The 26,547-nt window shown below is 43.1% G+C and overlaps 2 protein-coding genes across 3 annotated transcripts; both read right to left on the reverse strand.

Annotated features, from left to right (window-relative positions):
• Positions 1-123: 123 nt before the first annotated feature.
• Positions 124-5,142, reverse strand: sgo1 (shugoshin 1). Of its 2 annotated transcripts, none has more exons than XM_030063585.1 (10): positions 5,011-5,142; positions 4,636-4,791; positions 4,270-4,475; positions 3,535-3,587; positions 3,360-3,421; positions 2,319-3,224; positions 2,054-2,185; positions 1,343-1,510; positions 873-993; positions 124-758 (listed from the first exon to the last, which is right to left on the reverse strand). In XM_030063585.1, the coding sequence occupies exons 2-10, from the start codon at positions 4,778-4,780 to the stop codon at positions 608-610; spliced, it is 1,944 nt and encodes a 647-aa protein (XP_029919445.1). In that variant the 5' UTR covers positions 4,781-4,791; positions 5,011-5,142; the 3' UTR covers positions 124-607. The 2 variants fall into 2 exon arrangements, with proteins under 2 accessions (XP_029919445.1, XP_029919444.1); XM_030063584.1 differs by having other exon boundaries at positions 873-1,062.
• Positions 5,143-11,372: 6,230 nt separating this feature from the next.
• Positions 11,373-26,061, reverse strand: LOC115368017 (zinc finger protein 385D-like). The gene is made up of 8 exons (XM_030063972.1): positions 26,002-26,061; positions 23,606-23,721; positions 17,534-17,641; positions 16,368-16,536; positions 14,742-14,990; positions 13,488-13,669; positions 12,677-12,778; positions 11,373-12,088 (listed from the first exon to the last, which is right to left on the reverse strand). The coding sequence occupies exons 1-8, from the start codon at positions 26,009-26,011 to the stop codon at positions 11,855-11,857; spliced, it is 1,170 nt and encodes a 389-aa protein (XP_029919832.1). The 5' UTR covers positions 26,012-26,061; the 3' UTR covers positions 11,373-11,854.
• Positions 26,062-26,547: the final 486 nt, after the last annotated feature.

The raw sequence follows: 26,547 nt of genomic DNA on the forward strand, positions 1-26,547 counted from the left end.
TGGGTTGTCAAGATAAATGAATTTCCCTCCACTAGGTCAACTCTGTCAATCAAGCCAAATACATGAGTATATACTGGATTTACTGTCACTCTGCCACAGCCATCAGTTACTAATGCAAACTAGTGTAAAGCATTTAGCCAAAAGTTTATTATCACATCATAGAAGATTACACTGAAGAAAGGACTAGAGAATACAGGAGATGACACAACAACAATTTATACTCACAATTATGTCATATAAAACCCAGCAGGTAATTGAAACGATGTGAAAGGGCCTATATTAAGCTTGCTTCTACAGCAGATAGTTATCAGGGCATGGATATAAAGACTGATGGGTGACGAATCAAAAGGGCAGTGTGGAAGGTGATATACAGACCAGTGCCTGCAATACAGCATGTACAAAACTGAAACACACGGAACAACATTTCTTAATGAAAAAAAATAATCTAACAATGATCACAGTCGCTCTTCATCACATAAGAAATAATTACAAGCTGTCAAGTGAGGAACAATATGATCACTTGTCAAAGTCCATGAAATCGCAGTTAAAAACCACAATGCCCACCGACGTTCAGAAATCAGAATGGATGAACATGAAGGAGCTGCCATCAGCGGCAGCCGACAAACGACTCGTTGTATTTCTCAAGTGTTTGCTGGCTTTTCCTCGAGTTCTGCACCGACCTCCTGCTGGACTTCTGTTTGAAGATAGGAGAGCGGAGGAACTGCAAGTCCGTAAACTTGTCTCCTCGCCGGAGTTTCCTAGCATGACGAGAACAAAATGAACAAACATTCAGCAGCTCTCCAAGGGACACAAGTGCAGGGACCATTTATAGTTACAGCCTCGTCAACAGCAGCATCAACCTGTGAACTTACGCGTTTAATGAGGGCTCCTTGTAGTCCACTGTCATGGTGCAGCGCCTCTTGCGGGCAGGCACAGGGGTGGAGCATCGGGCATCAGAGGGGCGTGAGCCTCCACATGAGAACTTGCGATAGGCTGCGGGGGACAGATTGGTCACATCACACAGACTCAAGCCCCGCCCTGCTGTCCTGACACCAAGCCCACCTGTGGAAATGTGAGGGACAGGAAGACGCTTCAAGGATGTGATGTGAAAGCAAGACAACATTAATTCCCGATCATAAATGAACAGGAGGCAAGTGTGCTTTTGTGTATACACCAGTGAAGAACTAAAACAGGGAGAAAGTAAGCCAGTGCACAAAGACAAAATATACAAGTCCCCCAAGCAATAGCAATCGGTGATCTTGTGTAATAACGTTCTAGCAGTGACTGTGAGTGTGACATGTCAGACAAATAGATATAAGAAGAAACATCTGGAAAGCTTTACGTCTTTTGCACGTGTTGGCCCTCTTGGGTGTCTGACTAGGTAAAAGAGGAGGAGTCTCAGTGGAATCTCCGAAGCTGGACAGGACGTTGTCTATCCTCATTATCTCAGCCTCGACTCCAGGGGTAACAGGGAGCAAACAATCCTCTTCTACATCGTCTCTGCATGGCTCTGGAACAACAGCATGCACATGAGCAAACACAGATAATCACCTTCTATGTGCACACTGCCAGCAGCAAAACAGGATTTGATTTGTGATTTGCAGAGCATCTTTTTGTGTAGCAATGTTGATCACCCGTGCCCATAAAGGTGCCTAAGGTTTTTCTTAATAGATTCTGTGCCTTGAGTCTTAGTTGTTTATTATTGTTTACAGGATGGATTCCCATGCTAATCTTCCTGGGTTCCAAAAGAAACAGACACACAAACATAAAATCTAAAAAAAAAAATCTAGTCTGTCATGCTTAGGTTGGTAGTAAGGATAAAAATCAAAGAATACAGACAAAAAGTAAGAAATACAACAAATCTAAGTAAAGGAAACAAATTAAAACAAAATCTAAACACAACAATTACATCAGATAATGTTCACTTCTTCACACCCTGCTAGGTTTACCCAGACCAGAAGTCATTCCTCATACACTAACAAATAAAATTCATATGGCATCGTGGAAGGGGAAAAAAAAAAAAAAATCAACCTGTTCTTGAGTATTTACTCACCAAGGTGGTTTTCCTGCCCCAGACTCACTGGGTCAGGACTGTTAGCAAAGACACAGTCAGGGGACTGGGAGACAGGCAGTTCCTCTTTTTCAGGGTCTAGAGACTTTGGACTTGCCTCATTGTCTCTAAAGCCTATAGGCAAAAAAATGTATAATTCATTATAATTTACTTAATTCATCTCAAGGATGACTAAGTTGGTCACTTAAACATGAATTTAGTAAGTATAACAAACTTTGAGTTAAAATGACAAAACGTAAATGCTCACCTGGCATCTCCTGTTGGAGGGGAATATTTTCTTTCTGTTCAACTTTTTCAGAGCGTCTTCGTCTACGAGTGGGGATCACCTTGGTCCTGCCAGGCGGGCTCTGTTTCCTCCAAGCCTTCTGTGGAACATAAAGGCTGTCCTCTGATTCAGATGATGATGCTGATGACAAGCTAGTCTCAGTCTCCTTGGAAACCACAGGTGAAGACTGTTTTGAGGTTTGTCCACTCCGTGACGCCTCTTCACAGATGGGCGTGGCCAGCTTATTGTCCTCGGCCTTGGCCCTGAAGGGTGTGAGATGAACCGTCCCCTCGCAGTCAAAGTCAAATGTGTCATTGAATCCCAGGGAGGTGTTGAGCTTGTCGCCCTGTGGTGGAGGAGCTGCACGGGCTCGTGTGGCTGACCTGTCCCTGCTCTTGGAGCGGGCTCTTGGTTTGGGATTCTCCCAGGGTTTCTTCAAAGGGGCCCGCTCTGGTTTGCGGCCCCTCTCGGGTTTCTGTGCCGTTGATTCCGGTTTGGCACGGGGCTGCTGCTGGGCTTGTTTCCGACGAGGTTTCTGCTGGCTGGTTGCTTTTTGTGGGGCAGGTTCTGGGGTGGAGTGTTCGAACTCCACAGGGCCAGTGGGATCTGCTGGCTCTGGTTGCTCTTGTTGCTGGGTGTGATTCTGGTTTCCACTGTCACAGAGGATGGGGCTCGCTGTTAGGGTCCCCAAACCCTGAAGAACATCTCCTACAACACCCTCCAGAGACATGACAGAGTCCCCCTCGCTCAACGACCGCCGCTCTCGCACACGATCAGATCTCCTCCTCCTGCTGCTCTCAGCATGCCGACGCCTCACACCCACAGTACGCGGCAAGGCAACCTGTGTGTCAGATTCAGACTGTCCCGATTTTTCCGGGACCTGAGAGTCTTGGAAGAAAAATGCAATGAAAAAAAAAATCAATGTTACTATTAATACACGGTTCAGTTTTGTAAGTTTCACATGTGAGACTGAAACTCCACAGCTGTCTTGTCTTGTCAACTGTAATAGCACAGTGTGTATACCTGTCCACACGGCTGGGGCTTCACTTGCGATGGGCTTGTTGAGACTCTGACTGATCTGAGTCCTGTCATGAAATTAGATGCAACACATAATGAAAGTCGATACTGATAATCATAAAAGTCAATGTAAGAGAGGCCATAAAATATAATGTAGGGAATGTTTTGTTTTCTTAATTACCTGAGAGAATCCACTTGGATTTGGGGTTCAGCTGTGATTTTTGTAGGTTCCCTCTAAACAAACACACATGGAAGAAAAGAGATAACAATGATATTCCAGGTACAATGACAAGCTTTTCCAAGCTAAGTCCTGGTAGATGAATAACAACAAGATGCAACATATATCTAGCATTCAACACCTCACCTAAACATTTTGATTAGTGACATTATCAGAGGAACACCAAGCCTTTAAGTCCACCTCCAATCATTGATTAAACCCCTAAAAACTCATCTCTGATCATCAGTACTACACATTTACAATCGTTTTCATGAAGAAACAACCCTTTGTGCTTTAAATTGGTTTAGATATAACTCTACACTCCCTTTATTTAGTATGCACAGATCTATGAATATACAAATAGTTCATCAGAGGGCGTCTTTAATCCACTGACGAAGTGATCTTCTGTGAGTAATGTATACTATTATTTCATAGTTACAAACACAGTGACAATTTTTGGGGCATAAACATGCTTTGATTCCACACAGGTCTTGAATTGAAGGACCTGGATTAAAGCTTGCGCATTAGCAAGTATCATACTGCTGAAGCAACCTTGAAGACACTCCTTATGGAGGCAGACAAATAAAAGAGAATTTTCCTGTATTAATGAAGAGATCAAATTATGAAATATTACTACTAGTAGTAATAATATACTTGTTGTTTTTAATCCCCTAATACACCCCGGTCTCCCAGCCTCACCTCTGCAGCGCTTGACAGGGCTTCCTGCTCTTTGAGTTTCCTCTTGAGCAGCAGCAGGTGAAGAAACAGTGCCTGCTGCTCTCTCTTCAGCTGCAGGATCACCACATTGGCCTGCCTCACTTTCTCCTTCTCTGCCTGCAGGGCCACAGCCAGGGCCTTGTTGTTGAGCTGGACACCCTTCAGGATGATGTGCCTGGAGTTTCCCCCTGGGAGGAAAAAAAAGAGGATAAAAGGAAGGGACAAGTTGGCTTGCTGTGTGTGTGTGTGTGTGTGTGTGTGTGTGTGTGTGTGTGTGTGTGTGTGTGTGTGTGTGTGTGTGTGTGTGTGTGTGTGTGTGTGTGTGTTAGCGAGGTGTAATTTCCTCACCGCTGGTTTTGTTGATCATTTTGGACCGTCCTCTGCTGGGTGCCGAGGCGCTAGCCAGCCGCTTGTTCCTCTTCTCCTTCATCTTCTCCTTGATGTCCTCCAGACTCTGCTGGAAGGACTTCTTCTGCCCCCGCTCCCTCACCATGGCTGAGGCTCCTTGGTTACAACAAATTAATTGCACTGGGTGTTAACACGATCCAGTCGATCTGAAGCAAACCACGACTGCATTATAATCATATTCCGATAACGCTAGCAAAACAATTAGCTGTGGCTAGCAAACGTTAGCATGTCAGTTAACGTTAAAGGTGAGCCGTTACGTAGCGACAGCCACTCTGACGTTTTACACAAAAAAATACGACATTAAATGTGACTTACTTGCATATGAATACAGCGATAATTATTTGGTTGGCAAAATATCACTTCAACAAAAAGCGTTTCAAGGTTAGGCAGTAATCCATTCCTCACGACGTCTGTCTCAACGAGTTGACTTTCGAATTGTGCGCTGCGACCGCTGATTGGAGGAAAAGCTGGGGCTACGTCACGTCCGCTAGGGAAATCTCCACTAGATGGCGCTAAAACACAGCAGAAAATAATGTGCATTTCATTTACCCAGAGGATGTCCTGCCAGTAAACTGGTATCCATGAATTGTTTGTGTACATAAACCTGTTCCTCTAAGACAAGTCCACAGCATCACAGCACAGCAGAAACCTAATTATATTCTCAATATTTTCAATCAACCTCTTCGCCTTTTGCTCTGTTGCCAGTCTGTCAGTCTCTAGGAAGCAAAGCAAAAGGAAGAGCGGAGAACATGCACTGCTGAAAAATAGGAGAAATTTCTTTTAAATTACATTATAACTCATCAAGAGTCAGGCTCATCCAGTATCTCCAAAATTACTATTTATAATTGACTGAGGGAGATAAGAGCTTAAGTGGTGTACTGTAAGCTCTGCTGCATGTGGGCAGAGCTGATAATTTAGTTTTATTGTCTAAAGCCCGAAGACGAGAAATATTTAGGTTTATTCCTTGCTGTTTGTTTTAAACTGTTGCAGCCTCATCAAAGCTATTGCGTACAGAAGCTTTGGAAGAACACAGTAGGCAAATAAATTATTGAGTGAGTGTAAATTTTAATTTGAGCCAGTAAATCTTTTCATATGCTGCAGTAACCCCCCCACCCTCCCACCCCACCCACCCACCACCCCCACCGCACACACAAACACACATACACACACACCCTTCTCATACACTTGTGCATATAATCCCATCCAGCTTCCAGGCCATAAATAGTCATTCCTCCCCCACTCAGGTTTTGCTCAATAAATGTTCCATAAATATTGGATTAAATTAAATACCTAGTCATGATCTCATTACTTTTCCCCACAAGCAACAAACAGGCCTGTTCTGACCTGGCACGGCGGAGTGAAGGAACCTCAGTTTTCTTGCATGGCGGTGCAGCTAACGTAACGTCCCCGTGATGAGTCAGGTCCTTCTGTCAGGGACGGCTCCAAGAAAGTGTCCATGGCAGCCATCTGAATGGCAGATCGAGGCTACAGCTGGGGATTAGGGAGGCATGGGTGTTGTCGGTGTCACCCATTGAAAACAAATGACTTCAGAATGCATGATGCAGGCTTGTAGCAGTATTTGAGGGTAGAGTCTGCAGTTAAACTAGGAAAAATAGTTCTAGGACATGCAGACGGTTCTTGGTTGAGCAGGTTTCCTCCCAGATGTTTGGTATAGACTGTGTTCTCTATAGCAGTGGTATTTAAAGTGCCGTCCTGGGACACTGAAGAGCTCCTCCCATCCCAATATCAGATTGGGATGGCAGTTTTTTTCAGTTATTTTTTTAAACTAGATTTTTACCACTGAATATGAGACTAAATGGCTTGTTAAGATGGAGGTTTTTTTTTTATTTTTTTTTTTTCCAAAGCACATCGCTAGTCTCAGAATGTAACATTTTTGCTTTTTAACGAGCATACACATTTAGAGTGGGTGGGTATTGTATTGTGGAGGTACGAGCGCTGTGTCTTACTAACAGAGCTAAAGAGCACCATGATTCACTACTCTTAATAATAAGATCACCTCCTACCATCTGTTTACCTGGTGTTATTATTCTAGCTAAAGGCAAATAAATGTTAAAGCTGTTACCTCACAGGAGGGAAATTGTGTGGTGTGTTTTGTGTGTGTGTGTGTGTGTTTGTAAAAGAGAGTGAGAGAAAGAGAATCAGAAAGAAGTGGGGAAAAAGAGAAACAAACAAACAGACAGAGGGACTCCATAGGGCTACGGCTTCCCTCTGTTTGCTTTAATGGACAAATCCATTCCACAGTCATCAAAAACCCACCTTGACTAGCCATGTGTCAGCTGCCTGGAGAAAAACCTATCACAAAGACAAAGGACAGAATAAAGGAGACTGATCAAAATGACCCGTTGTACTTGACAGACATCAGTGAGCATTATGATAGCCAGAGAACTTGGGCTGCTATGAAGATTTAATGAACAGATGACTATGGAAATAATCGCAGAAGAATATCTTTACTGTATTTTAACCATGAACAGTAGCCTTCTCTTTTTATCTATTGGAATGAAATAGTGACACATCATTATTAAGAGATCACAAACTTGGCTCCGTCCAATCAGATCTCTGGATCAGCCCTCCCTGCAGACAGTCTAGCTGGCCAGTGAACAGGTCATCTGCTTCTCTACCAGATGAAAAACATTAGCTCTAATCTGCAAGCTCTCCTCCACTGGGCCAAAAATACACAGCCCTACTTTTTAATATGGAAAATGTGTGTGTGGAGCCATGCTCACAATTTATGATAATGAAATCATAACACGGGGTGTGTAATCAACCCCAAAGCAAACATTAAGAGAAAAACAGCTCAGAAAATCAGGGATTAAGGCTTGTTTTATGGAACCTGGAGTGATGGGGGCCGGCAGGATAGAAAACTCTGTGTACAAGCCTTTAAGCTTAGCTGCCTACATTCACATCATTTTGACAAACAATGTGCCCTTTTAGAGTCTATTAGGCAGCCCATCCTGTAATGAAAACCAGTAATCATAGAATTAAAAATGGATCATATGGTTGACTGAGCAGGATTGATTAGCTAAATTACAATGCTTTAAATAGAGTTAGAATGGATTTGATCCAGTGCAATTCAGCTGAATATATTTGGAGTACTGTAATGTGAATATCATGACTGACATTCTGCATTACAGCACTGCAGAAGGGCTCTAACAGTTCAGACTTTTTTCATTATGATAAGAGGAAGGCACTTGGCTGCAGTGGTAGCAAACCAAATTGGAAGAGTCCTCCTCTGCCATCAAATCCCTTTGAACCCAAGCAAGAGAAGCAATGAGCCTCACACAATCGACTCTCCGTGGGATGCAGCTTGGTCATTATGCCTTACAGCCTACTCTTGAACACCCCGCTGAGCCTTTTCCTTCACAGCCAGCATCCCCTCCATTTACTGATCAGTTGCTCCCTGCCACACCATCACCACGCTGCCCCCGCAGTACCAGAATGCCTCCCAGGGACTCACCAGCTTCTGGTGCCAGAGAGACGTCACGTGGCGGCAGCCTTTCTGTGCTGCGAGAGCCACAATAGCTACACAGTGGAGACCTGTGATGGATAGCTGTCTCTGGCTGTTGCACATTGAGCTTTTGACTTTCACCTCCTGGACAGCAGTGGAAAGGAAAGTTCAAAGGGTCTTTGTTAAGCAAGACAGAGTCCAAGTTTAAGATATAGCAACCACTGCTTTACCCCACAGTCAAATATAATCTATAAGTTCCCTGGAAGAATCCGTTTTAGTGGGGTCTACAGGAGGAATCACTGCACTAACCTTTTCCTTTTTAATGCATCAAGATCAATATTGGAAAGGATGGCTTGCTTGAGTTTCCAAACCTTTAAAATTCACATAAAAAGAGTAATGTGAAATCAAAAGTGAACTATTATTTTTTACTTTTACTGGGGCAAATAAATAGCCGAAGCAAGTGTTTTTGAATCATCAGACCTTGTCTCAATCAGATGTTGGAGCCCAACTTTCCAGTGGATTTGGACGTGAAAATGGCAGCCATGCAACTGGCTTATCATGCTAATCTCTGGTGAGGCCTCAGCTCCATCCTCTCACTGTATGAGCAAGGCTGGAGCCAACTATCATAGTGCCTTGTAGGTATATTACTTTAGCCTATATCCTCATGGTTTTCCATCATTTGTACTGTTGATTTTCTTTGTTACATTTTGAATCGGAGTTTCACTTCAGTTTTCATTCTGTATTGATTTGACTAAAATGTTTTTCATTCCTTATTTTAGTCCTGAATTGATCAAACTTACCCATGATTGTAGCCGCCTCAATTATGCGCTTTGTGTAATGCATAGCTGTCAACATGCTGCATTTTCATAACAAGAGCTTCAAATGGTCCTTTTTGCAATTTCAACAGAAAGCAAAGCTGCCCGCACAAGACCTGCACAGCCCTGCTTTGTACTCCTTCCAGGTTGCATAGAAAGAAAAACTCCCTGGATGCCAGGTCGGACTTTTGTGTTGCTGACATATGTTTGTGTGTGTGCATGTGCGTGCCATGCATTCGTATTTGAGGCGAGCGAGCGAGAGAGGTGAGAGAGAGAGAGACATACACAGAAACACACTCACATACATACAAAAAAAGATGGAGTCAGACAGATAAAGAGAGAAATCAGGTGGACAGAATAGCCATTAAATATAATTGCAAGACAGATAATGAAAGAACGATGACACCAAGTGAAAGGGAAAAAGGTGAAAGTTTGGCTTCAAGCGTGGGAGGTGAGGGGCCAGACGGCCAGGGGGTCAGCCTGTGGAGAATTAGATATTATACCGAGAATCCTACACACAGATGTTCACTATCACCAGCACAGACAATTAATGGCAGCTGTGACAACTGGGAGGACGAGGCTGCTATGAGTGATTCGACAACAGCGCTGTAGATCGGCGAGCAGAATTATTTATTTTAGTTGGGAGGCAGAAATTAATAAAGCCAATATCACAGGATAATAATATCACAGGAATCCAGCTGATGTCTAAAGAAGATAATTTGTGAGTTCATGTGAAGTTGAAGAAGCAACAGTCACACAGCCTCTGACCTGCTATGTATGTTTTGGGCCTTTTGGAGACGTTAAAATAAGTACAGTGCAAGTACAATACAATCATGCATTTCTCCAAGCAAAAAATGGCGGCAAATACAGCGTACATGTGAGTGCCAAAAAAATCTTGTCCTCTTTCCCTATTCCAGTTCAGCCTCAAACAAAGCTCCCTGGCCTGTTTTTTACCACATTTTGTCTTGAGTCATCCCGGCAAGAATGAGAGACAGAGTGGAAAACAAACGCTGAGACACAATCTGAAAGCATTCATGATGTATATCTAATCCCACCGCAGATGTACTTCCTCAGATCAGCAGCTATACCGCGGCAGCAGTGCACACAACTAGTCAGAGCGCGCAACATATACCGCGAGGCATGTAAAATTTATTTCCCCGAAAACACACGCTCTAACAACATGAGCAACACATTGCCTGAGGCTGTAGCGTAAACCTCATCAGAAAAAACGACAATAAAGTTAGACAGAACATTCCTGGTTTGATTTATCTCCAAGAATGAAGCCGGGGGAGAGGGGAAGAAGCAAAGGTTTATCTGTGCTCTGAGTAATAAATAATTGGAAAAAGGCTTCACTTGGAGCCAAATAAGGGATATGAATCTCTCCTTTTTCATTTTGTTTTTCAGGAAAATACCTGAATGGATACCAAGGTGGGATTATTCTTTACGTGCTGCTCAGTAGCTGTGGAGGATGAGGATGGGTTTAGGACAGGCTGAATGAGTTACGGCCTGGAGAGGAGGTGATGCCTGTCTGCGTCTCTATCTCTGTGTCCACATTTCTGACCGTGTCTGCATGGAGCTGGAAAGAATTTTGTTTACTCATATCAAACAAATGCCTAAATAGTTCCTTGAGATAAAAGTCACAGTCGAACAAGATAAATGTTTGTTCCAGAATATGCATTTTATTTAATAAGCCTGCTGAAACAAAAAAAACATCCAAACAATTGATGAAGGCCATATTTTGTGGAAACAATAGCGTCTTGGTTATCAAATAAAATGCACATTTTGTGGGGGATGTGGAGGGTTAAACTGGTGTTTGGCAGCGTTTTCCCCAGTGATCCTGTAAAGATACATGCCCAGAGGGCTTATCAACCACAGTCCAATGTGAGCATCCACAGTTACTGTTTATTGGAAAATAATAGACATCTTTATCAAGCATGCTCTGGTTTGCATACATACATATATACATATATGCACATATACACAGTCATAGTCATCATAGAAGTTTCCCTTTCTGCATCTGTTCCACATTTCGCCTGCTTTTTCAAAGAGGGCCTCTCTTGAATGTTTTACAGAATATCTGTAAAACCTGTGTATTAAATTACTAGCCCACACTTCATGATGGTGAATAAAGAGGGCAAAATTTTAGTTTTAAACCCCCACTCTCAAACAATATACAGCAAAAAATCTGCCAGTGGGATGAGATAATTCCACTTGTTTCCAATACTAATCAACTTGTTTTCAGAGTTTTCTTGAATAAAATGTCATTTTCTCCATCCCGGTGGACTGATCTGCCTTATTCTGCCTTGCTTCAACAAATTTATACTTGTTCCCAGAGTAATTCCTGAAACAAGTGAAACCGCACTGCAAACAAGTGGGATTATCTCATCGCACTGGCAGATTTTTTTCCACTTGTTTTAAGAAAAACCATGTTTAAGACTGAATATGAGACAAAATGACTTGGTGAGATGGAGACTTTCGCAGGGCTGTCAGGATTGCAGCAGCAAACATGCAGTACAAAATGTTCTTCCATGATGACTAAATCTGTACATGCACCAAACTCATAAACTGGGACATACACACACCCATACACACACACACACACACACACACACACACACACACACACACACACACACACACATACACACACTCACACACAAACATGCACACATATTCATCAGAAAATACTCTGTTTGTACATGTTTCCTGTTCTATACATCCTCCACTGTGATCCAAAACACAGAATTCTGGTTTTTACCCCAGAAGATAGTGTTGAGTCCCGGTCCATGAGAACCATAGTGTTTGTTGGTGTGTGTGAGCACCGTCGTATCATCACAACTGGGTCAGGTCAGTTTTAGCTGTAGAGAGTTGGGCCGGGTCAGTAGGGAGAGAACAAGACAGGTGTGTGTGTGGAGCAGATCGGTCCAGGGGCGGGATGCAGCAGGGCCGGGGGGAGGGGCTGGCTCTGAAACATGGCGGGGCTAGAGTTAGAGGTGGGCCGCAGGGGGAAGGGGGACAGTGTTGCCATGGCGGCAACAGTGAGTTGGTGCTGTAAGAGACAAGAGGCCAGAGGTTTGGTCAAGTCCTGCTCCTTCCTCAAAGCCAGTCGAACCTGAGCATAAAGCACACAAACAAACAAACAAGCAAACAATCAGCAAGTGGGTTTGTCTCTTGCTTTAGTATCTTTTCAAAGTAGAGAGTTCACATAGGAAAGACAGGAGAGCAGTAGGTCCAGGGCGCGCATGTGGTTTACGTAGCTTTCTAACTGCTATACCATTTCAGGGCATTATATTATTAAAGGGACAGTCCACCCATAATACCAAAAAAATATATTTTCCCACTTAACCCTGGTGTAATCCATCCATCACAATAGAGCTGGATCGGTATGAATTTGTGGAGCTAAATCTAGTTTGCACTAGGGGTAAGTGGGAAATATGTCTTTTTTGCATTTTCATAGAACTGTTCCTTTGACCTTTTATCATCACCGGCTTTCAAAGTCTATTCTCCTTTTTGTCCATCTCACAACATCCCCAAGTAAATTACTGAGGTGATAGGATTCTTTACCGCCCTCTCTGTCTCAGGATTTTCACATTGGTTGTGAGCAGCGAAGATGCCTGGAGAAGGCTCTTGAGGATTGATCTGTGTGTACAGACAGGATGATGAAGTGTGGGAGTAAATCAGATGACAGTGGAGTACTCACTGCTTGGAAGCCCTGGTGACGCTGGGTGGGAGTGTAGGGGCTGAACTTAGGCTTGGCTGGTTTACCTGCTGCTCTGTCCTTGTGTCTCCGACTGCTGATGTGCTGGGGAGGTGGAGAGCGAGAGAGACAGAGAGAGAGAGATAAACACACATGCAGACAAAAACAAAAACACAGTCACACACCACCACGTAGGCAAAGACAGCGCAGGCAAAGAAAAGTAACACCACAGTTGTGTTTGCTTGGAGAGGAGATTAATCAGTGAGGAGGAAATTAAAGGAAACCTAAACAAACAATTCCCATTCAGATGACTCTGATGCAATGTAGATATTCCTTTGGCTCGATCTGCAATCTTCAGAATTTGCATGGGGGTGGGTTTGAGAGTCTTTTTGATTTTGATTGACAAGCGCAAACAGATGGCTTTGGCTAGTGCAGCACACAATCAGTGGTGAACAGCTGAATATTCATGAGCACCTGGCCAAAGTTAACTTCTAAACAGTCCTGATTGCGAAGACCAACACAGTGCATTCATATCACGAGCGGCGATGCTAACAGCGCGCTCAGACGCTTTCTGAAATGGGCTAGGTTTACTAACTTTGTGCTCGTTTTCTTGAGGGATCTCTGATTTTAACTCACCTGGAGCAACGGGTATGCAACATTTTGGGCGCATTGGGACCTGCTATAAAATGTGCATGGTGCTGAATGGCGTGTTTGTAACACATGTTGAATAAAATGATGTCTGTGTTGATGTTATTGAGTTTGCATTCAATGCATGACAGTTAATCTTTGTGAGTGGACATTTGCAACAACTTACCTGTTTGAGCTGGATCTCAGAGTTGACATGCACATCACAGATCTCACAGTGGAAGGTTTTGTTCTGGAGTCCAGTTGATGACTCAGACAGCGTAGCCAGCTTGGCTTTGACCCCTGACCTGGGGAAGGATTTGATGGCTCCATCGCCACTCCTAGCCTCCAGCATTGTCTTGTGCTTGGTGCCTGAGAGGGTATAAAGTCATTTCAGGGATCAAGATTCAGACTAAGATCTATCAGAGCGTCAGCAGGGGCTACATAAAAGGAAGAGTTCTTCTAAGAATTCAGCAGAAGCTGTTTTCCCACTTCCCACCTCTAATGCAATCTATCCATCAAAATAAGTTTTGTGTGATTTACAGTCTGCTGCAATTTTCCCAGTCTCCCTTTACCCCTGGGGTAAAGGGAGACTGTAAAGTGGGGCTGGATAGTTATAGCTCACAGCCCTTAGGGACAAAGAGCTTTCTTGGGGACTATTTCCTGCTGGAAGATACCAGCAAACGGTATCCATCCACCTTTAATTCATACTCGGTGGTGAGCAGATAGTTTGCTGGTGTTCTAAGTTCCCAATCAAACTCTTCGCCTTGACTCTCAACAGACTGGAAACCTTACCAAATCACAGAAACTCTCTGGATCGATAGATTGCACTCAGAGTTAGTCAGAAAATACCTTTTTCCCTGCTAGTGGATAGGGCCGATGATGCAGGTGTTGGTCCATCTGTCCATACATATTATCCTTACCAATTCAACATTTTTCTTCAAGGCATCCTGAAATCTATAGGGTGGGTTGCCATGGAATTTGGCGAGCACGTTAATGTTACCCACAGGATGAACCCAGCCAGTTTTGATGACCTCATGACCCTTCCTGCTTGCACCACCGTTAGGCATACTTTTGACTTCTACACAATAACTCAAAATTTATTGGATGTATTTGCTGAGCTCATTTATGCTCCCCAGAGGATGATGCTTGTTAATTTTGGTGACCTCATGACCTTTCCCCTAGCGCCAACCTTAGGCCAGAATGTTAAATCTGCTAACTAAAAATCAAGAGAGCAGATTTGAAATTTGAAAAGCATATCCGTGCAACCAAGGGGATGAAGTCTGTTGACTTTTGGTGACCTTATGACCTTTTCTTTAGTGCCACCCTCAGGCCAAAATGTGCAACCCACATTCTCCGTCTACTTGCATTCCCCCCATCATGCACCGAGCCAGCGTGGTGCCACCGGAGGGCCTGTGCTTGTTTGTGTGTTGGGTGAGCTCACCACTGTTGTGGGCCTGCAGCTGGGAGGCAGAGTTGACTGCCACCTTGCAGAGGGAGCAGTAGAGGAGTCGCATAGCTTTCTCTTCTTCCGTCTCCTCCTCCGCAGGCGCCTCCACCTCTCTGTCTCTTTGCGTCTCTTTCTCTGTCTTAAGGCAAGGTGACACGGTGGGGTCAGTGGGCGCCTTCATGGTTTCAGCGGGGCTGCTGTTTGATGGCGGCACCTCTGACACGAGGTTTGGTGCTGGCAGATCTGAGTTGAATAAAACAGAAATGAATCAGCTTAATAATATTAAGTGTGTGTGTGTGTGTAAGACAAAAAGACAGACAGGAGCAAGGAAGAGCAAATGAAAGAGAGCACATGCTGTGTGTGTATGTCTTTATGAAAGAGAACGTGAGAGAGGGGTGATAAGGAGACAAACTTAAGCATTTAGTTTTTCACCTCTATCAAATTCCTGAACCCTTAATTCTTTTATCACAAAACAGCAACTCTATTACACACTGTGAGAGAGAGAGAGATGAAAACACACGAGGCTATGATGATTATGAGCTCTATCAACCTCTCTAATCTTACTAATAATCAATGATTTCCCCCAGGATCTGCTCTCCAGCAGTTAAACGAACAGCTCTGTATGGAGATGATTTGGCTCCATTATCTTTTGTGAGACTTGTAGAGGCTCCCTGGAGGAGAGCATACTGATTTAAGGATTCACGCCTTGCTAATAACAATGATTATCGCTGCCATGCCGAGTGGGTGTCTGTTTGTTACCATTGATTCCCCACTTGTAGAGGGTGATGAGGCTGTTTGCTAAAGCAATCTTCAGAGAGCTCTCCTCCTGTCTCATCCACTCCCCGAAAAACTAACTCTAAAGTGCAAATGATCAATCATTCTTGTTCTGTTGCTATTTCTCTGTTGCAAACAAACTCTCTCATTTTGGCAGTGTCGAGTATAATTCTTCAATCTCTTGCTCTTATGCTCTCAGCAGAAATTATTATTTTCATTCCTTCAACTCCCACACACACGCAAAAGCAGCACATGAAGACAAACATACACACACTCACACACACACATACACACACACACACACTCAGGTTGGGAAGCAGTTGACAAATGCTTCAACACACCCCCACACTTTTGCTGACATACTTCCAGGCACACATGTAAGTGCATGCATGCACACACACACATACACACAGACCTTAGTCTAATCTAAGCATTTTCCATGTGTTTTTGATCCCAGGAGGCAATTTGATAAGGTTGGTTAATGTCGACATAAAGAGGGAGCAGAGGATAACGCCTCACCTTTAATCCCTACAGTGTGAGACCTGAGGCAGGCTTATCACATCAAAGAGCAAAAGTCGTGACTGAGAAAATACTGTATGAACTGTACACTTAACGACACACTCCTCTCATGCATTAGATGTCTGCACACACATGTATGTCACATGCAGAGATGCTTGGAATGCACACACACACACAGCATACCCAGACACATAGAGGCATGCATGAATGCACACACACGAATGCACACACACGCGCGCGCATGCACACACACACACACACACACACATACACACACACACACACACACACACACACACATACACACACACACACATACACACACACCTCCTGATGTAGTGTCTGAGCTGGAGGGCTGTGAGTAAGGTAACAAGAGGATTTGCGACGTGGTTTCCTTGGCGACTGGTTCAGAGGTCCTGATCTTAGAATCCTGGGCATCCAAAGCTTTCAGCCTCTTGGCGTGTTTGGTGCCGCTGTAATGGGATGAAGCCTGCGCCTGTGACAACACACAAACTAGCAGGGTTTAAACTAATTACATGTAATTATTGAGTAAAATGTTTAAAATGTTTATCTGTCACCAGAGTTTATATAAACATTCTTCTCTTCTAATCTTTGTGGTACCTCTGCCCTATGAATCTATCTGTCTATATCTATCTATCTATCTGTCTATCTATCTATCTATCTATCTATCTATCTATGTTCTTCCCATTTTATCTCATTTTTACCATTTCTCAAAGCAGTCACAATGCTTTACAGGTGATAAAACCAATAATATAAATAGCTCCAACACCAGAAATTAATTAAAGACAAGACAGAAGACATGCAACAATAAAACAGGCAAAAACAAGTTTTACAGTCCTTAAGGTAATGCATTTTAAGTATTGATTGACAGTACAAGGTGGCTTTTTCTTCAGCTCCTCAGTGCCGCCTAAAGCCAGAAGGCCCAGATGTCAAAAGTTCACACTGTTTGTACATGAATTATTCGATGTATGCTGCTAGTCAGTGAACCGCAGACATCAATATTTTCTGCCCCAGGTGACTTTGGTAATGTTTGCTTTTTTTCTGTAAAGCAAGACAAAAACACACACAAACCAAAGTGACCTAGAATAAGATAACTTTTTTTTCTGCTATGAGTTCTGCCTTTGCACTTTCCAAAAAAATATATATTTTTTCTGTTTGTAATACCGGTGTTGACAATAGATCCCCTGGGCAGTTTATATTAGATGATGCTTGTGATACATATCATACTAAGATATGTGTCTCATAAAATTAAAATGCGCTCTTAGGGTGAAATCCTGTAAGCAAACACATTTCACACAATGAAGATATTCACTCCGAGCAACTGTTATGAGGCAGCTGTAGCACCTCAGAACCAGTAAAACAAGCTAACACAAAGGTAAGGCTCTTCAGCAGTTAAATGATCATGTATCAGGTGTGTGTGAGTAATAATGGCGCCCAAATAAAACAAAAACAAATTTTCCCACCCCTCCCACCTCAGAGTTGAACCTCAATCGGCAAACTCCGCAGGAACTGGGCTTCCTCTTCAGGGGTGTGGTTAGCCCAAAGCCTGAGCCAATCAGAGTTTTATGGACATGATCCATCTGCAACAAAGGAGCAGCTCAGATCAGGTCATGATGGGTCATGATGGGGTTGTTTAAGACCTACAAATGTCATCATCACTCATAATGTTAATGACAGAGTATCTGCAGAATAATTTGCACCTTTCAGGGGAAACAAGAGTTAGGATGTTTTGAGGCAAAGGTTAAGGTTGAAAAAAAAAACGAAACATAAATTTGGGAGGAGGCTGTCTGGCGCCTGGTCACGCATGAACACAACACACATGTGATATAAAAGACAGACATGTACACACTTGTCCACATAAACACACACATACACACACACATATGCAGCCATCAGTCACTAGAGACAAGTCCCTGAAGATGTAATGAGTGTGTACATGACAGGCCTTGTACTCCACAGGCTTCTTTATGTTCATCCAAACAAGTTTGAAGGTCAAGCTAGCCTCACCCAGCCCTTTTCCAAGGAGACGCTGTGACACCGACCCTGCTGATGGTCTTTCCACTCAGACAGCTATAAATGAAGGTGGGGCCCTGAAACATCATTAAGAGGTGGAATTCAAGGCATTTTGCCCCTCAGAAATGAGCGATGTTTTGTATTTTTCAAATTATGTGCCATGCTGCGGTGTTTGCAGGGCCCTGTAACTTGAACACCCAAAAGGCAACCAGCTAATGATAAAATCACAGACCTCTCACCCCTTTCACAGAGCAAGACCGGCTTTGTTTATGAGCGCAACGAAACAGACAGTAAAACTGCCCATGCCTATGCAAGTGTGTGTGTGTGTGTGTGTGTGCATGCATGCTTGTGTGTGCACGTGTGTGTGTGTCTGTGTGTCTGTGTATGCACATTAACTATAACAATATAAGACCACACTGCGGCGCACATGCTGGACATTACCTGCTGGAAGGTTTAATGAGCACATATATCCACTACAATAAAATATAAATACGTTGCTGGAGCAAAACAAATCTATTACATACGATGAAATGGAGGGAGCCGTATAGCTTTATGGAAATCTGGCTATAAGATGTAGAAATTTATGCACTGCTCTGGGTCAGCCAACTAGTTCTATGAGCTTTAGGGACTACTGAAGATTCTGTCTGTTTCTTTCTGGAGCAGATGATTTCCATTCAGTGCAATTGTCTAAAACGCACAAGTATCCATGTGTGCGTGTGTCTGTGTGTGTGTTCTTGCTTCTTTGATCGTTGTTTCAGACGACCGCTCTGGAATGAAACTCACATGTCACTGGCCTCTGGACCTGTTTGTGACTGTAAAACACCCATTACCAAACCACATAGATTTATATGAAATCCATCACAGTTCTTGTGGATATTATATGGAAATTATGAAGTCACGTCCTCATATAAATTAGAAAATCATATAATCATCCATCCATAATCCGTCCTAGTTTAATAATCATTAGAAGTCAGCACTAATCATGACATGGGAACAAACAGCAGCTTGAATATGGGCATATGTGTAAAAAGTCAATAAGTGGCCATATTCATATTAAAAATTTTATGGGACTGTAACTGTGTTCTGTGTTAGCCAAAGCTTTTATTTGCATGTGCAAAAACCTGTCTGGTTCCCTCCCACTACGTCTCCCTCCCCAGGCTCCTATATCGCCATCTGACCTTCTCTCACACATTCCACACACTTCACCCCTCCATCTGTTCCCCTCTGAACCCACAGCCTCCCTCCCTGCGCCTCCCCCTACCTCTCCGCCTGATCAAAGTCACCTTCATGCCTCCCCAAGGACCTGCTGTCTTATCCATCACTCCTACTCTGCTCCCTGAGATGGACTAGCACCTGTGGCAAAGTCAGATCGTCCTCCCCTCTTCATGCTTTCATACTTATACTCCCTTCTTGCCCCTGTACATGTACATTTGCTCAAATGTGCACACACACACACACACACACACACACACACACACACACACACTGCTATTACACCTGCTACAAGTCACTGCTATGCATCTTCCTTCTTCTCCCTCCCTACTGACTTCACATCTGCACATACTTAGTCATGGCGGAGCAAATCAGTTAATTTTGTATATTAAATAGAGCTGAACATTTAATCAACATGGTCAAGTGCAATACCCAAACCGCACTGGCTGCAATTTTTCGATAAAGGCAAAGTGTGAAAAAAAAAAAATACCATTAACAATGAAGTATTGTGGTGCTGCAGAGATGCCCTGGCCTACAAATCTTATTCTCCAGATGTAAGAAAACATGTTCGCTTGGTGCAAACCCCAGCAAATATCACATCATCACAATTTTAATATTTTCCTTCTGTGAACATGGCAATTATGATGCAAAAATGACAATTCCCATTACAATCAAGAATTATAGCACAATATCTGTCAAAATAATTGCAATGAGATTTTTTTTTTACAATGAGGTTCAGCCCTAGAATTAATAAAATAACACATGAGCAATAGCATCCAATGTATAACATCAACGGTAATGATTGTGTTCCTTCCAGAAATCTCCTCACACCCAGCAGTGATGGTGTGTCACACATGCTCTACCCCAGGGAGTGAGTTATGGATGAAACATATGGCCAAGTGAGGCGAAGCAGACTTCCACCTGGAGCACAGTCAACAGCCTCAGTATTTATACTGACAAATGGTCCTGGACTCATATTGTTCACCAGCCTGAAAGTTATGGGCGATCAACGTGACGTCAGGACCTAATGGGAGCCGTTATGATGAATCAGCGGGCGCGGCTCTGTCTTTGTGATTTGAATGATCATTTGTTGGGACAAAATAGCACCCGTTTGTCTCCATCCCGACGGGAAAAGTGCACGACCCTGTCAAAGCAGAAGTCGAGTTAACTGATGATGCCTCTGTGAGAAGCGCTGGCTCACAACAGACACGCATCCACATCCACCAAAACGCACTCTGGTAACCATGACAACGCACATGTGGGCACCAAACAAACTGGCCAGAGCTGTGGTGTTACAGAAACAGGCACACACACACACACACACACACATACATACCCACACATAAAAACACACATTCCAAAACAAAGCGCAGGCAGCCAGAGTTCAGCTCTGTGCCCACTTACTTAACACCCACAGGTTCAAATCAGCAGCACTGAAGAGAAGAAGAAGAAGAAGACTCCCATTACACTACTGCGCGCTCTCTGATTGGCAGACAAAATCTATGCTTTTGATATGTAGGTTGTGTATCTTCCTTGCTTTGATAGAGGTCATCACCTCAGACTCCAGTTAAGTGTTATCATTATTAAAGTTGTCTAGTCATCACTGTCGAAAATTCACCACTGCCACAGGTTTCCTTTCACAGTAATCCCTCATCCTCTTCAGCTATGCCAATCTCATCAATGGCTTCATCGTTACAAATGCATACCTCGCAGCTGAGCTTTGTTCAAACCCACAGGACTTTATTTTAAATTCTACTGGAGAGCTCGAGGTTTCCAAAGATACCATGTATGTGTTGTTGAATTACAAAGAAATGTGCAGAAAATGATGCACAAGAAATATAGATTTATATTTATAAAAAAGCATCTTGGGTTTGAATATTTCATTCAGTATAAGCACCATGCTACTTAAATGAAACACCGCAATATGAAAAACATGTTTTTGAATTGAATTTTGAAGCTACTTAAAGGCAAAATCAGAGCTCAAGAGGTTAAAAACCACAACACATCCCTCAAAAATCCCCATATTTTAGAATTTTTTTTGCTGGCCTCACACTTTACATTATTTACTACTCTATGTAGCTGATACAACATCTAGAAAGGAGGCTCTGGCTGTGCCACAATGAAGAAACTTTTGCAATTTTTATTTCAAGCATTTGGCTGTTCGGCACCTCACAATAAGTGCAAGAGTAGAGTTGCTAGTTTTCACATTTTCAAAATTTCAAGCAACCCACAGTGCAACAGGGTTCAAGAGCCATGATAATATTCCTGTGACTGTAAAATGATCAGAGGGAGAAGGGCTAGGAAATGGAGAAAGAGAATAAAATGAAAGCTAAGGAGAGAGGTTGAGGGAATTTTTAGACAACAACTCAAATGAGTAAAGAGGTGGTATGACTCAGTGCGCACAGGTGAAATGAGGCACAGTACTTAAAGAGCTGGGTGGGTTTTTTTCAGCCTTTGTAAGGTGTGGAGTGAGCCTGCTGTTCTGACTGGAGGGGGACTGTTATTAGACTACTGAGAGGCCAAGAAAAAGTGAAACAAGTTAACAATACTAATAATAATAATAATGAAAATGTAAGGCAAACCAAAAGGAAAGGAAAGGAAAGGAAAGGAAAGGAAAGGAAAGGAAAGGAAAGGAAAGAGAAAAAGAGAGTGTCAGGTAGTGGAGAAAGCAATCAGAAGATGATGCAGATCCTGAAAGTGGGATAAAGTGCAGGTTTGTGGGAAAAGTGACAGTGGGAGATAAAGTGGAAAATACACAGGGAAGCAAGGTGCGATGGAGAGGGAGATGAAGCAAGAACAATGCAAGAAAGTGGATGGGATGGATGAGAGAATCGGAGAGAGGAGTGAGAGGAGAGGGAGGAGGAGAGTTGGGTGAAATGGAAAGGGAGGGGACGAAGGCCTGGACTGTTGTCTGTTTAGTTTCTCATCAGGTGGTGGGATAGCTCTCTGACAAAGAGAGGGTTCACACACACAGAAATACACACAGGACAAATTTACCATGCTGCACATGAACTGTCCGGCAAATGTAGGCACACAATCCTCTCTCCTTGTCCAAAAAGCCTCTATCTCCTCTACACTCAGCTACATGTAAGAATGGTTTAGAAATGAGATAAAAGAAAAGAGCAGGGAGGAACAAAACAAAAATGGTCAGGTTTGATTCAGAGTGTGTTTCTGCCAATCTCAGAGAGGGGTTTCTAAGATATCTTTCAGCCTCGTGCTTCATCTTAAAAGGGTTTGGAACGGGTGAAAGTGTGGACTGAGACAAAAAAAGAAACATCATAATGCTTTCTTGGCTCACTTTGTTACCTCTGTGCACTCATAACAAACATGTGCCCGCAAAGAAAAGCAGACACACTTGGCGTGAAAGGCTTGCAGGCATAATACTAACACCACTCTTTTATTGTAAGTGAATGCATCTCAATGATACACTGCAAAAAGCTCTGCCTAAACAAGTCATTTAGTCTCATGTTCAGTATTAAAATCTTGTTTTTCTTCAAACAAGTAAAAAAAAAAAAAAAAAAAAACTATCAGTGGGATGAGATTATCCCACGTGTTTCCAATGCTGAGCAACTTGTTTCCAGATATTCTTGAAACAAATGTCCTTTTCTTGCAATCAGTGGGCTGACCTGCTTCATTCAGCCTTGTTCCAACATATTTATACTTGTTCCCAGAAAAATTACTGAAGCAAATGAAACTGCACTGGTAACAAGTGGGATTATCTCATCCCATTGGTAGACTTTTTCACTTTTAAGACTTTTAAGACTCAATACGAGACTTCACGACTTGATGGAGACTTCCGCAGTGCACAGCTGATACAGTCAAAACCCTGAGAAAAAATTATTTTGCGAGCAACAGCCGATCTAGCATGAAATATTGGACTGCAGACAACAGCCCTTACGCTTGCAGACGCCTCAACTCTCCTCAGAGCTTGGAGTTGGCCGGTTTTCGTTCTCTCGACTTTCTAGTCACTGTGAACTCACCCTTCACAAACACAGGGGCAGACAGCACTAAGAAAAGCTCAGCGTGAGCACACCAAGGATTGAGCTCCACCCCTCAGGTTGTGGAGAAATGTCACGGCTCTCTGCATCAGAGGCGATATATTTGGAAAGGCGTAGGCAGTGCACTCATACATCTGTGTATTGGAAATAACTGTGCAGGCAAGAAAAAAAAAAAACATATTATTCAATCAAACAAACTTGCCTCCTCCACTGACAGGAGAAATCCACGCGGCAAAGTAAACGTTTAGGGCTCTGAGAAAAATGCGCAGACGCTGAGACAGTGGGGTTACCATGGCGATGGCGAGGATTAACATTACTCACATCACTGAACCCAGGAAGCAGGTGGAAGGGGAGGAGGGGCTTCAGGTCCGGGGACAGCTGGGTCCTGCCCACCGCAGGACGGGCCAGAGGTGGCAGAGCGGTCTGACACACATTACCTGGACAGCAGGACAGAGAGGAGACAGGTGGGTTTTCAAAAACGTAAGTGAACGACTGCATACAGAACAGGTGCTCGCCTTTAGAAAAAAAGGTGAGGTTTATCAAAAATGATAGATGATAAATAAATAAATAAATAATCCTGTGGCACCAAGTTGCTTTATATCTATTTTGCTTCTTCGACTGGTGCACCTGTGGTAAAGATGAAGTGATCTTGGGTCTGCATGAATTTGTATCCAAGTTTCAAAACCCCACTCATCCACACTGGCAGAGATTGTTATACTCATGCATATCAGTTTATGCCACATTTGCATGTTTGTTGTGATTTGTTTTGTAAATGTGGAACCTCTCTGAAGGTTGCCTCTAGATCTGCACTGAGATGCACTGGTATGTTTTCAGCTGTACTGATAGGCTTCTGCTTCCAACACAATCACCTTTCTCAAATGCTTATTCTCTGATTCCCTTGCACAAAATTTTCTGGGAGTCTCTACATCAGGGGTGTCAAACTGGTGCCATGGAGGCACCAGTTTGACTGATTAGTCCCTCCTCTCTGCTTTAAGGTGAGTTAATCAATGAAATCACCTAGAGGAGTTTTTGGTTGGAATGAAAACCTGCAGCCTCTTAGCCCTCCATGGCACCAGTTTGACACCCCTGTTCTACATCATAATGCTTTTCCAAATGAGATAGGACCATGCTCAGTTGATTTTTATTAAACATTAAATACCATTAAATCCAACGTTCTAGGGGGTCATTAATGCTTATTAATGCCAAGAAAGTAATATAATAGAAAATTTTGTCAGGACTTTTGGTGTCACATGTGAGCTTCTTTGAATAGAAAGTCACAGGACCTTAACTACAGACTGTGTCAAGTCTGCTCATGTGGAGCTTAATGGGCTCTTAACACAGAGAAATAAAAAGGTAATCAAAAGGGCTACATAACTTGAAACTACAGTTATAGGCAAAGCCACTGGCAAGGTGCGCGCACACACAGACACACACAGACACACACACACACACACACACACACACACACAAACTGGCATACAATTAAATACACCCACACACAGCATAATATTGTAATTATACTCATATTCCCAGGTACACACATCATACACTTGAGCGCGCTTGCAATCTAGCTCACGCACGCACACGCACGTCACTCTGATTCAATGAGGCCATTAGTAAGAGTGTGATTAGCACTTTGTTTGTGTTGCGGAGTCTTGATTATGGAGGCTTGTTTTCTATTTAGCATTTTCTCGGAGCTTGATTACAGTTTGATTCATGACCAGCCTGCATGTGTAATCAAAATAATCACAATCTCAATGCACACCCATCCGCTCCACTATTAGCCTGATTACCTTTAACTAGCTACGGCGTGCGTGTGCGCGTGCACGACTGCGCGCCTGCGTTTCTGTCTCAGAGCTTTTTGACTCCTTTTACCGCATCACACGCGGGTGCTGCTCTTGTCAGAAAATGACAAGAATTTGTTAAATAGTTGAAAAAAAAAAAAAAAAAAAAACAGGTGTTCCGAGATCAGAGGCCGCATATAGACTACAAGCGCGCGCGCGCGCGCAAGCACGCATTCCCACTGTGGACACACTTATTCCTGTTCCATCAGACATACACACACTGGACCTGAACGGAGGCGTGAGAGGGTGTGTTGAGGAAAGCTGGAGCAGAGCAGTTGCCCTTTACAGTTAGGAGAAAACAGCGTGTGGCTGCTCGTTATGCATTTGTACAAACCAATAAAACTTCAGTTAAGCAAACAAACAAAAAAATAAACAAACAGAAAAAACACACGCAAAAGCTGGTGCTAGTCTGGCTGTGTGTATGCGCTCCCTAAAGCGCTACAGTCAGACTGAGTGGTTACGGCGCAGCGTGCCTGCACACTCCTCTGTGAGTTGTGACCTTATCTTACTTCCCTATTTTTGTATTTTCTGTCTCCAAGGCGCACTGATGTAGAATCATTCCTCAATTTTACTGAAGGACACGCACCAGTCATCTTCTTCATGAATGCTGGGAGAGAGCGGAGTGAAAAAACTACATATGATTTTTAAAAATATAAATGTGTCACTTAATAAAAGCGCTAAGGTGCGGTAAATCAACTGCAGTATCTATTTCTGTCTATTGCAGCGTGCAGGTGCCCGACTTCAGTCCAACGACATAAAGCTTATCCATTTAAACACAGCAACAAGTGATTCCGCTGCTCTACCAGAGAAAAAAAAAATCGAGATTGAAAAGGTTTGTTATAATGAGCAATACACAACGGATCATTTACATACCAAAATACATGACGGCAGCTATAGAGATCCGATGGCTCCTCAGTGTGAGGTAAGAGTCTCTTTCATCTCCAGGCACGATGATAAGGCTTGCGTCCTTCCCTCGGTTGTGTCTGTCCTCTCTCTCTCCTGCACCAGCGATGCTGCTCCTTCTCATCTGGATTGCCTCCTCCCAACTACCCGCCTCCTCCTCCTCCTCCTCCTCCTCCTCCTCTCCACGATCCGTGCACAAGACACAGATATCTGCTTTGTTCATATAGTAAAAAGCAGATGTTTAGCATATGTATCTTATTCAAATCTATATAGCACATACAGTCCATGTATGTCCATATGTAAACACTTTTCTTCCAAAACATTTCACCGCCAAAAAAAATCTCACTGCAAAAAAAGCCATTTAGTCTCATATTCCATAATAAAATTTAGCTTTTTTCTGAAACAACTGAAAATTTGCCAGTGGGATGACATAATCCCACTTGTTTGCAGTGCTAAGCAACTTGTTTCGAGCATTTACTTGTCATTTTCTTGATACCAGTGGGTTGATCTGCCTTA

Source organism: Myripristis murdjan, chromosome 11, assembly GCF_902150065.1.
Source record: "Myripristis murdjan chromosome 11, fMyrMur1.1, whole genome shotgun sequence".
In the NCBI taxonomy this organism is placed as follows: Eukaryota; Metazoa; Chordata; class Actinopteri; order Holocentriformes; family Holocentridae; genus Myripristis; species Myripristis murdjan.

Coding starts and splice junctions, on each gene's coding strand:
- LOC115368017 (XM_030063972.1), bottom strand. Junction 13,670..14,741: donor GCTGCAGGCCCACAACAGTG/GTGAGCTCACCC, acceptor ATACCCTCTCAG/GCACCAAGCACAAGACAATG. Junction 12,089..12,676: donor GTCACCAGGGCTTCCAAGCA/GTGAGTACTCCA, acceptor CTTTATGCTCAG/GTTCGACTGGCTTTGAGGAA.
- sgo1 (XM_030063584.1), bottom strand. CDS start 4,780: ATGGTGAGGGAGCGGGGGCAGAAGAAGTCCTTCCAGCAGAGTCTGGAG. Junction 4,476..4,635: donor AATGATCAACAAAACCAGCG/GTGAGGAAATTA, acceptor TTTTCCTCCCAG/GGGGAAACTCCAGGCACATC. Junction 2,186..2,318: donor CCTCCAACAGGAGATGCCAG/GTGAGCATTTAC, acceptor TTTTGCCTATAG/GCTTTAGAGACAATGAGGCA.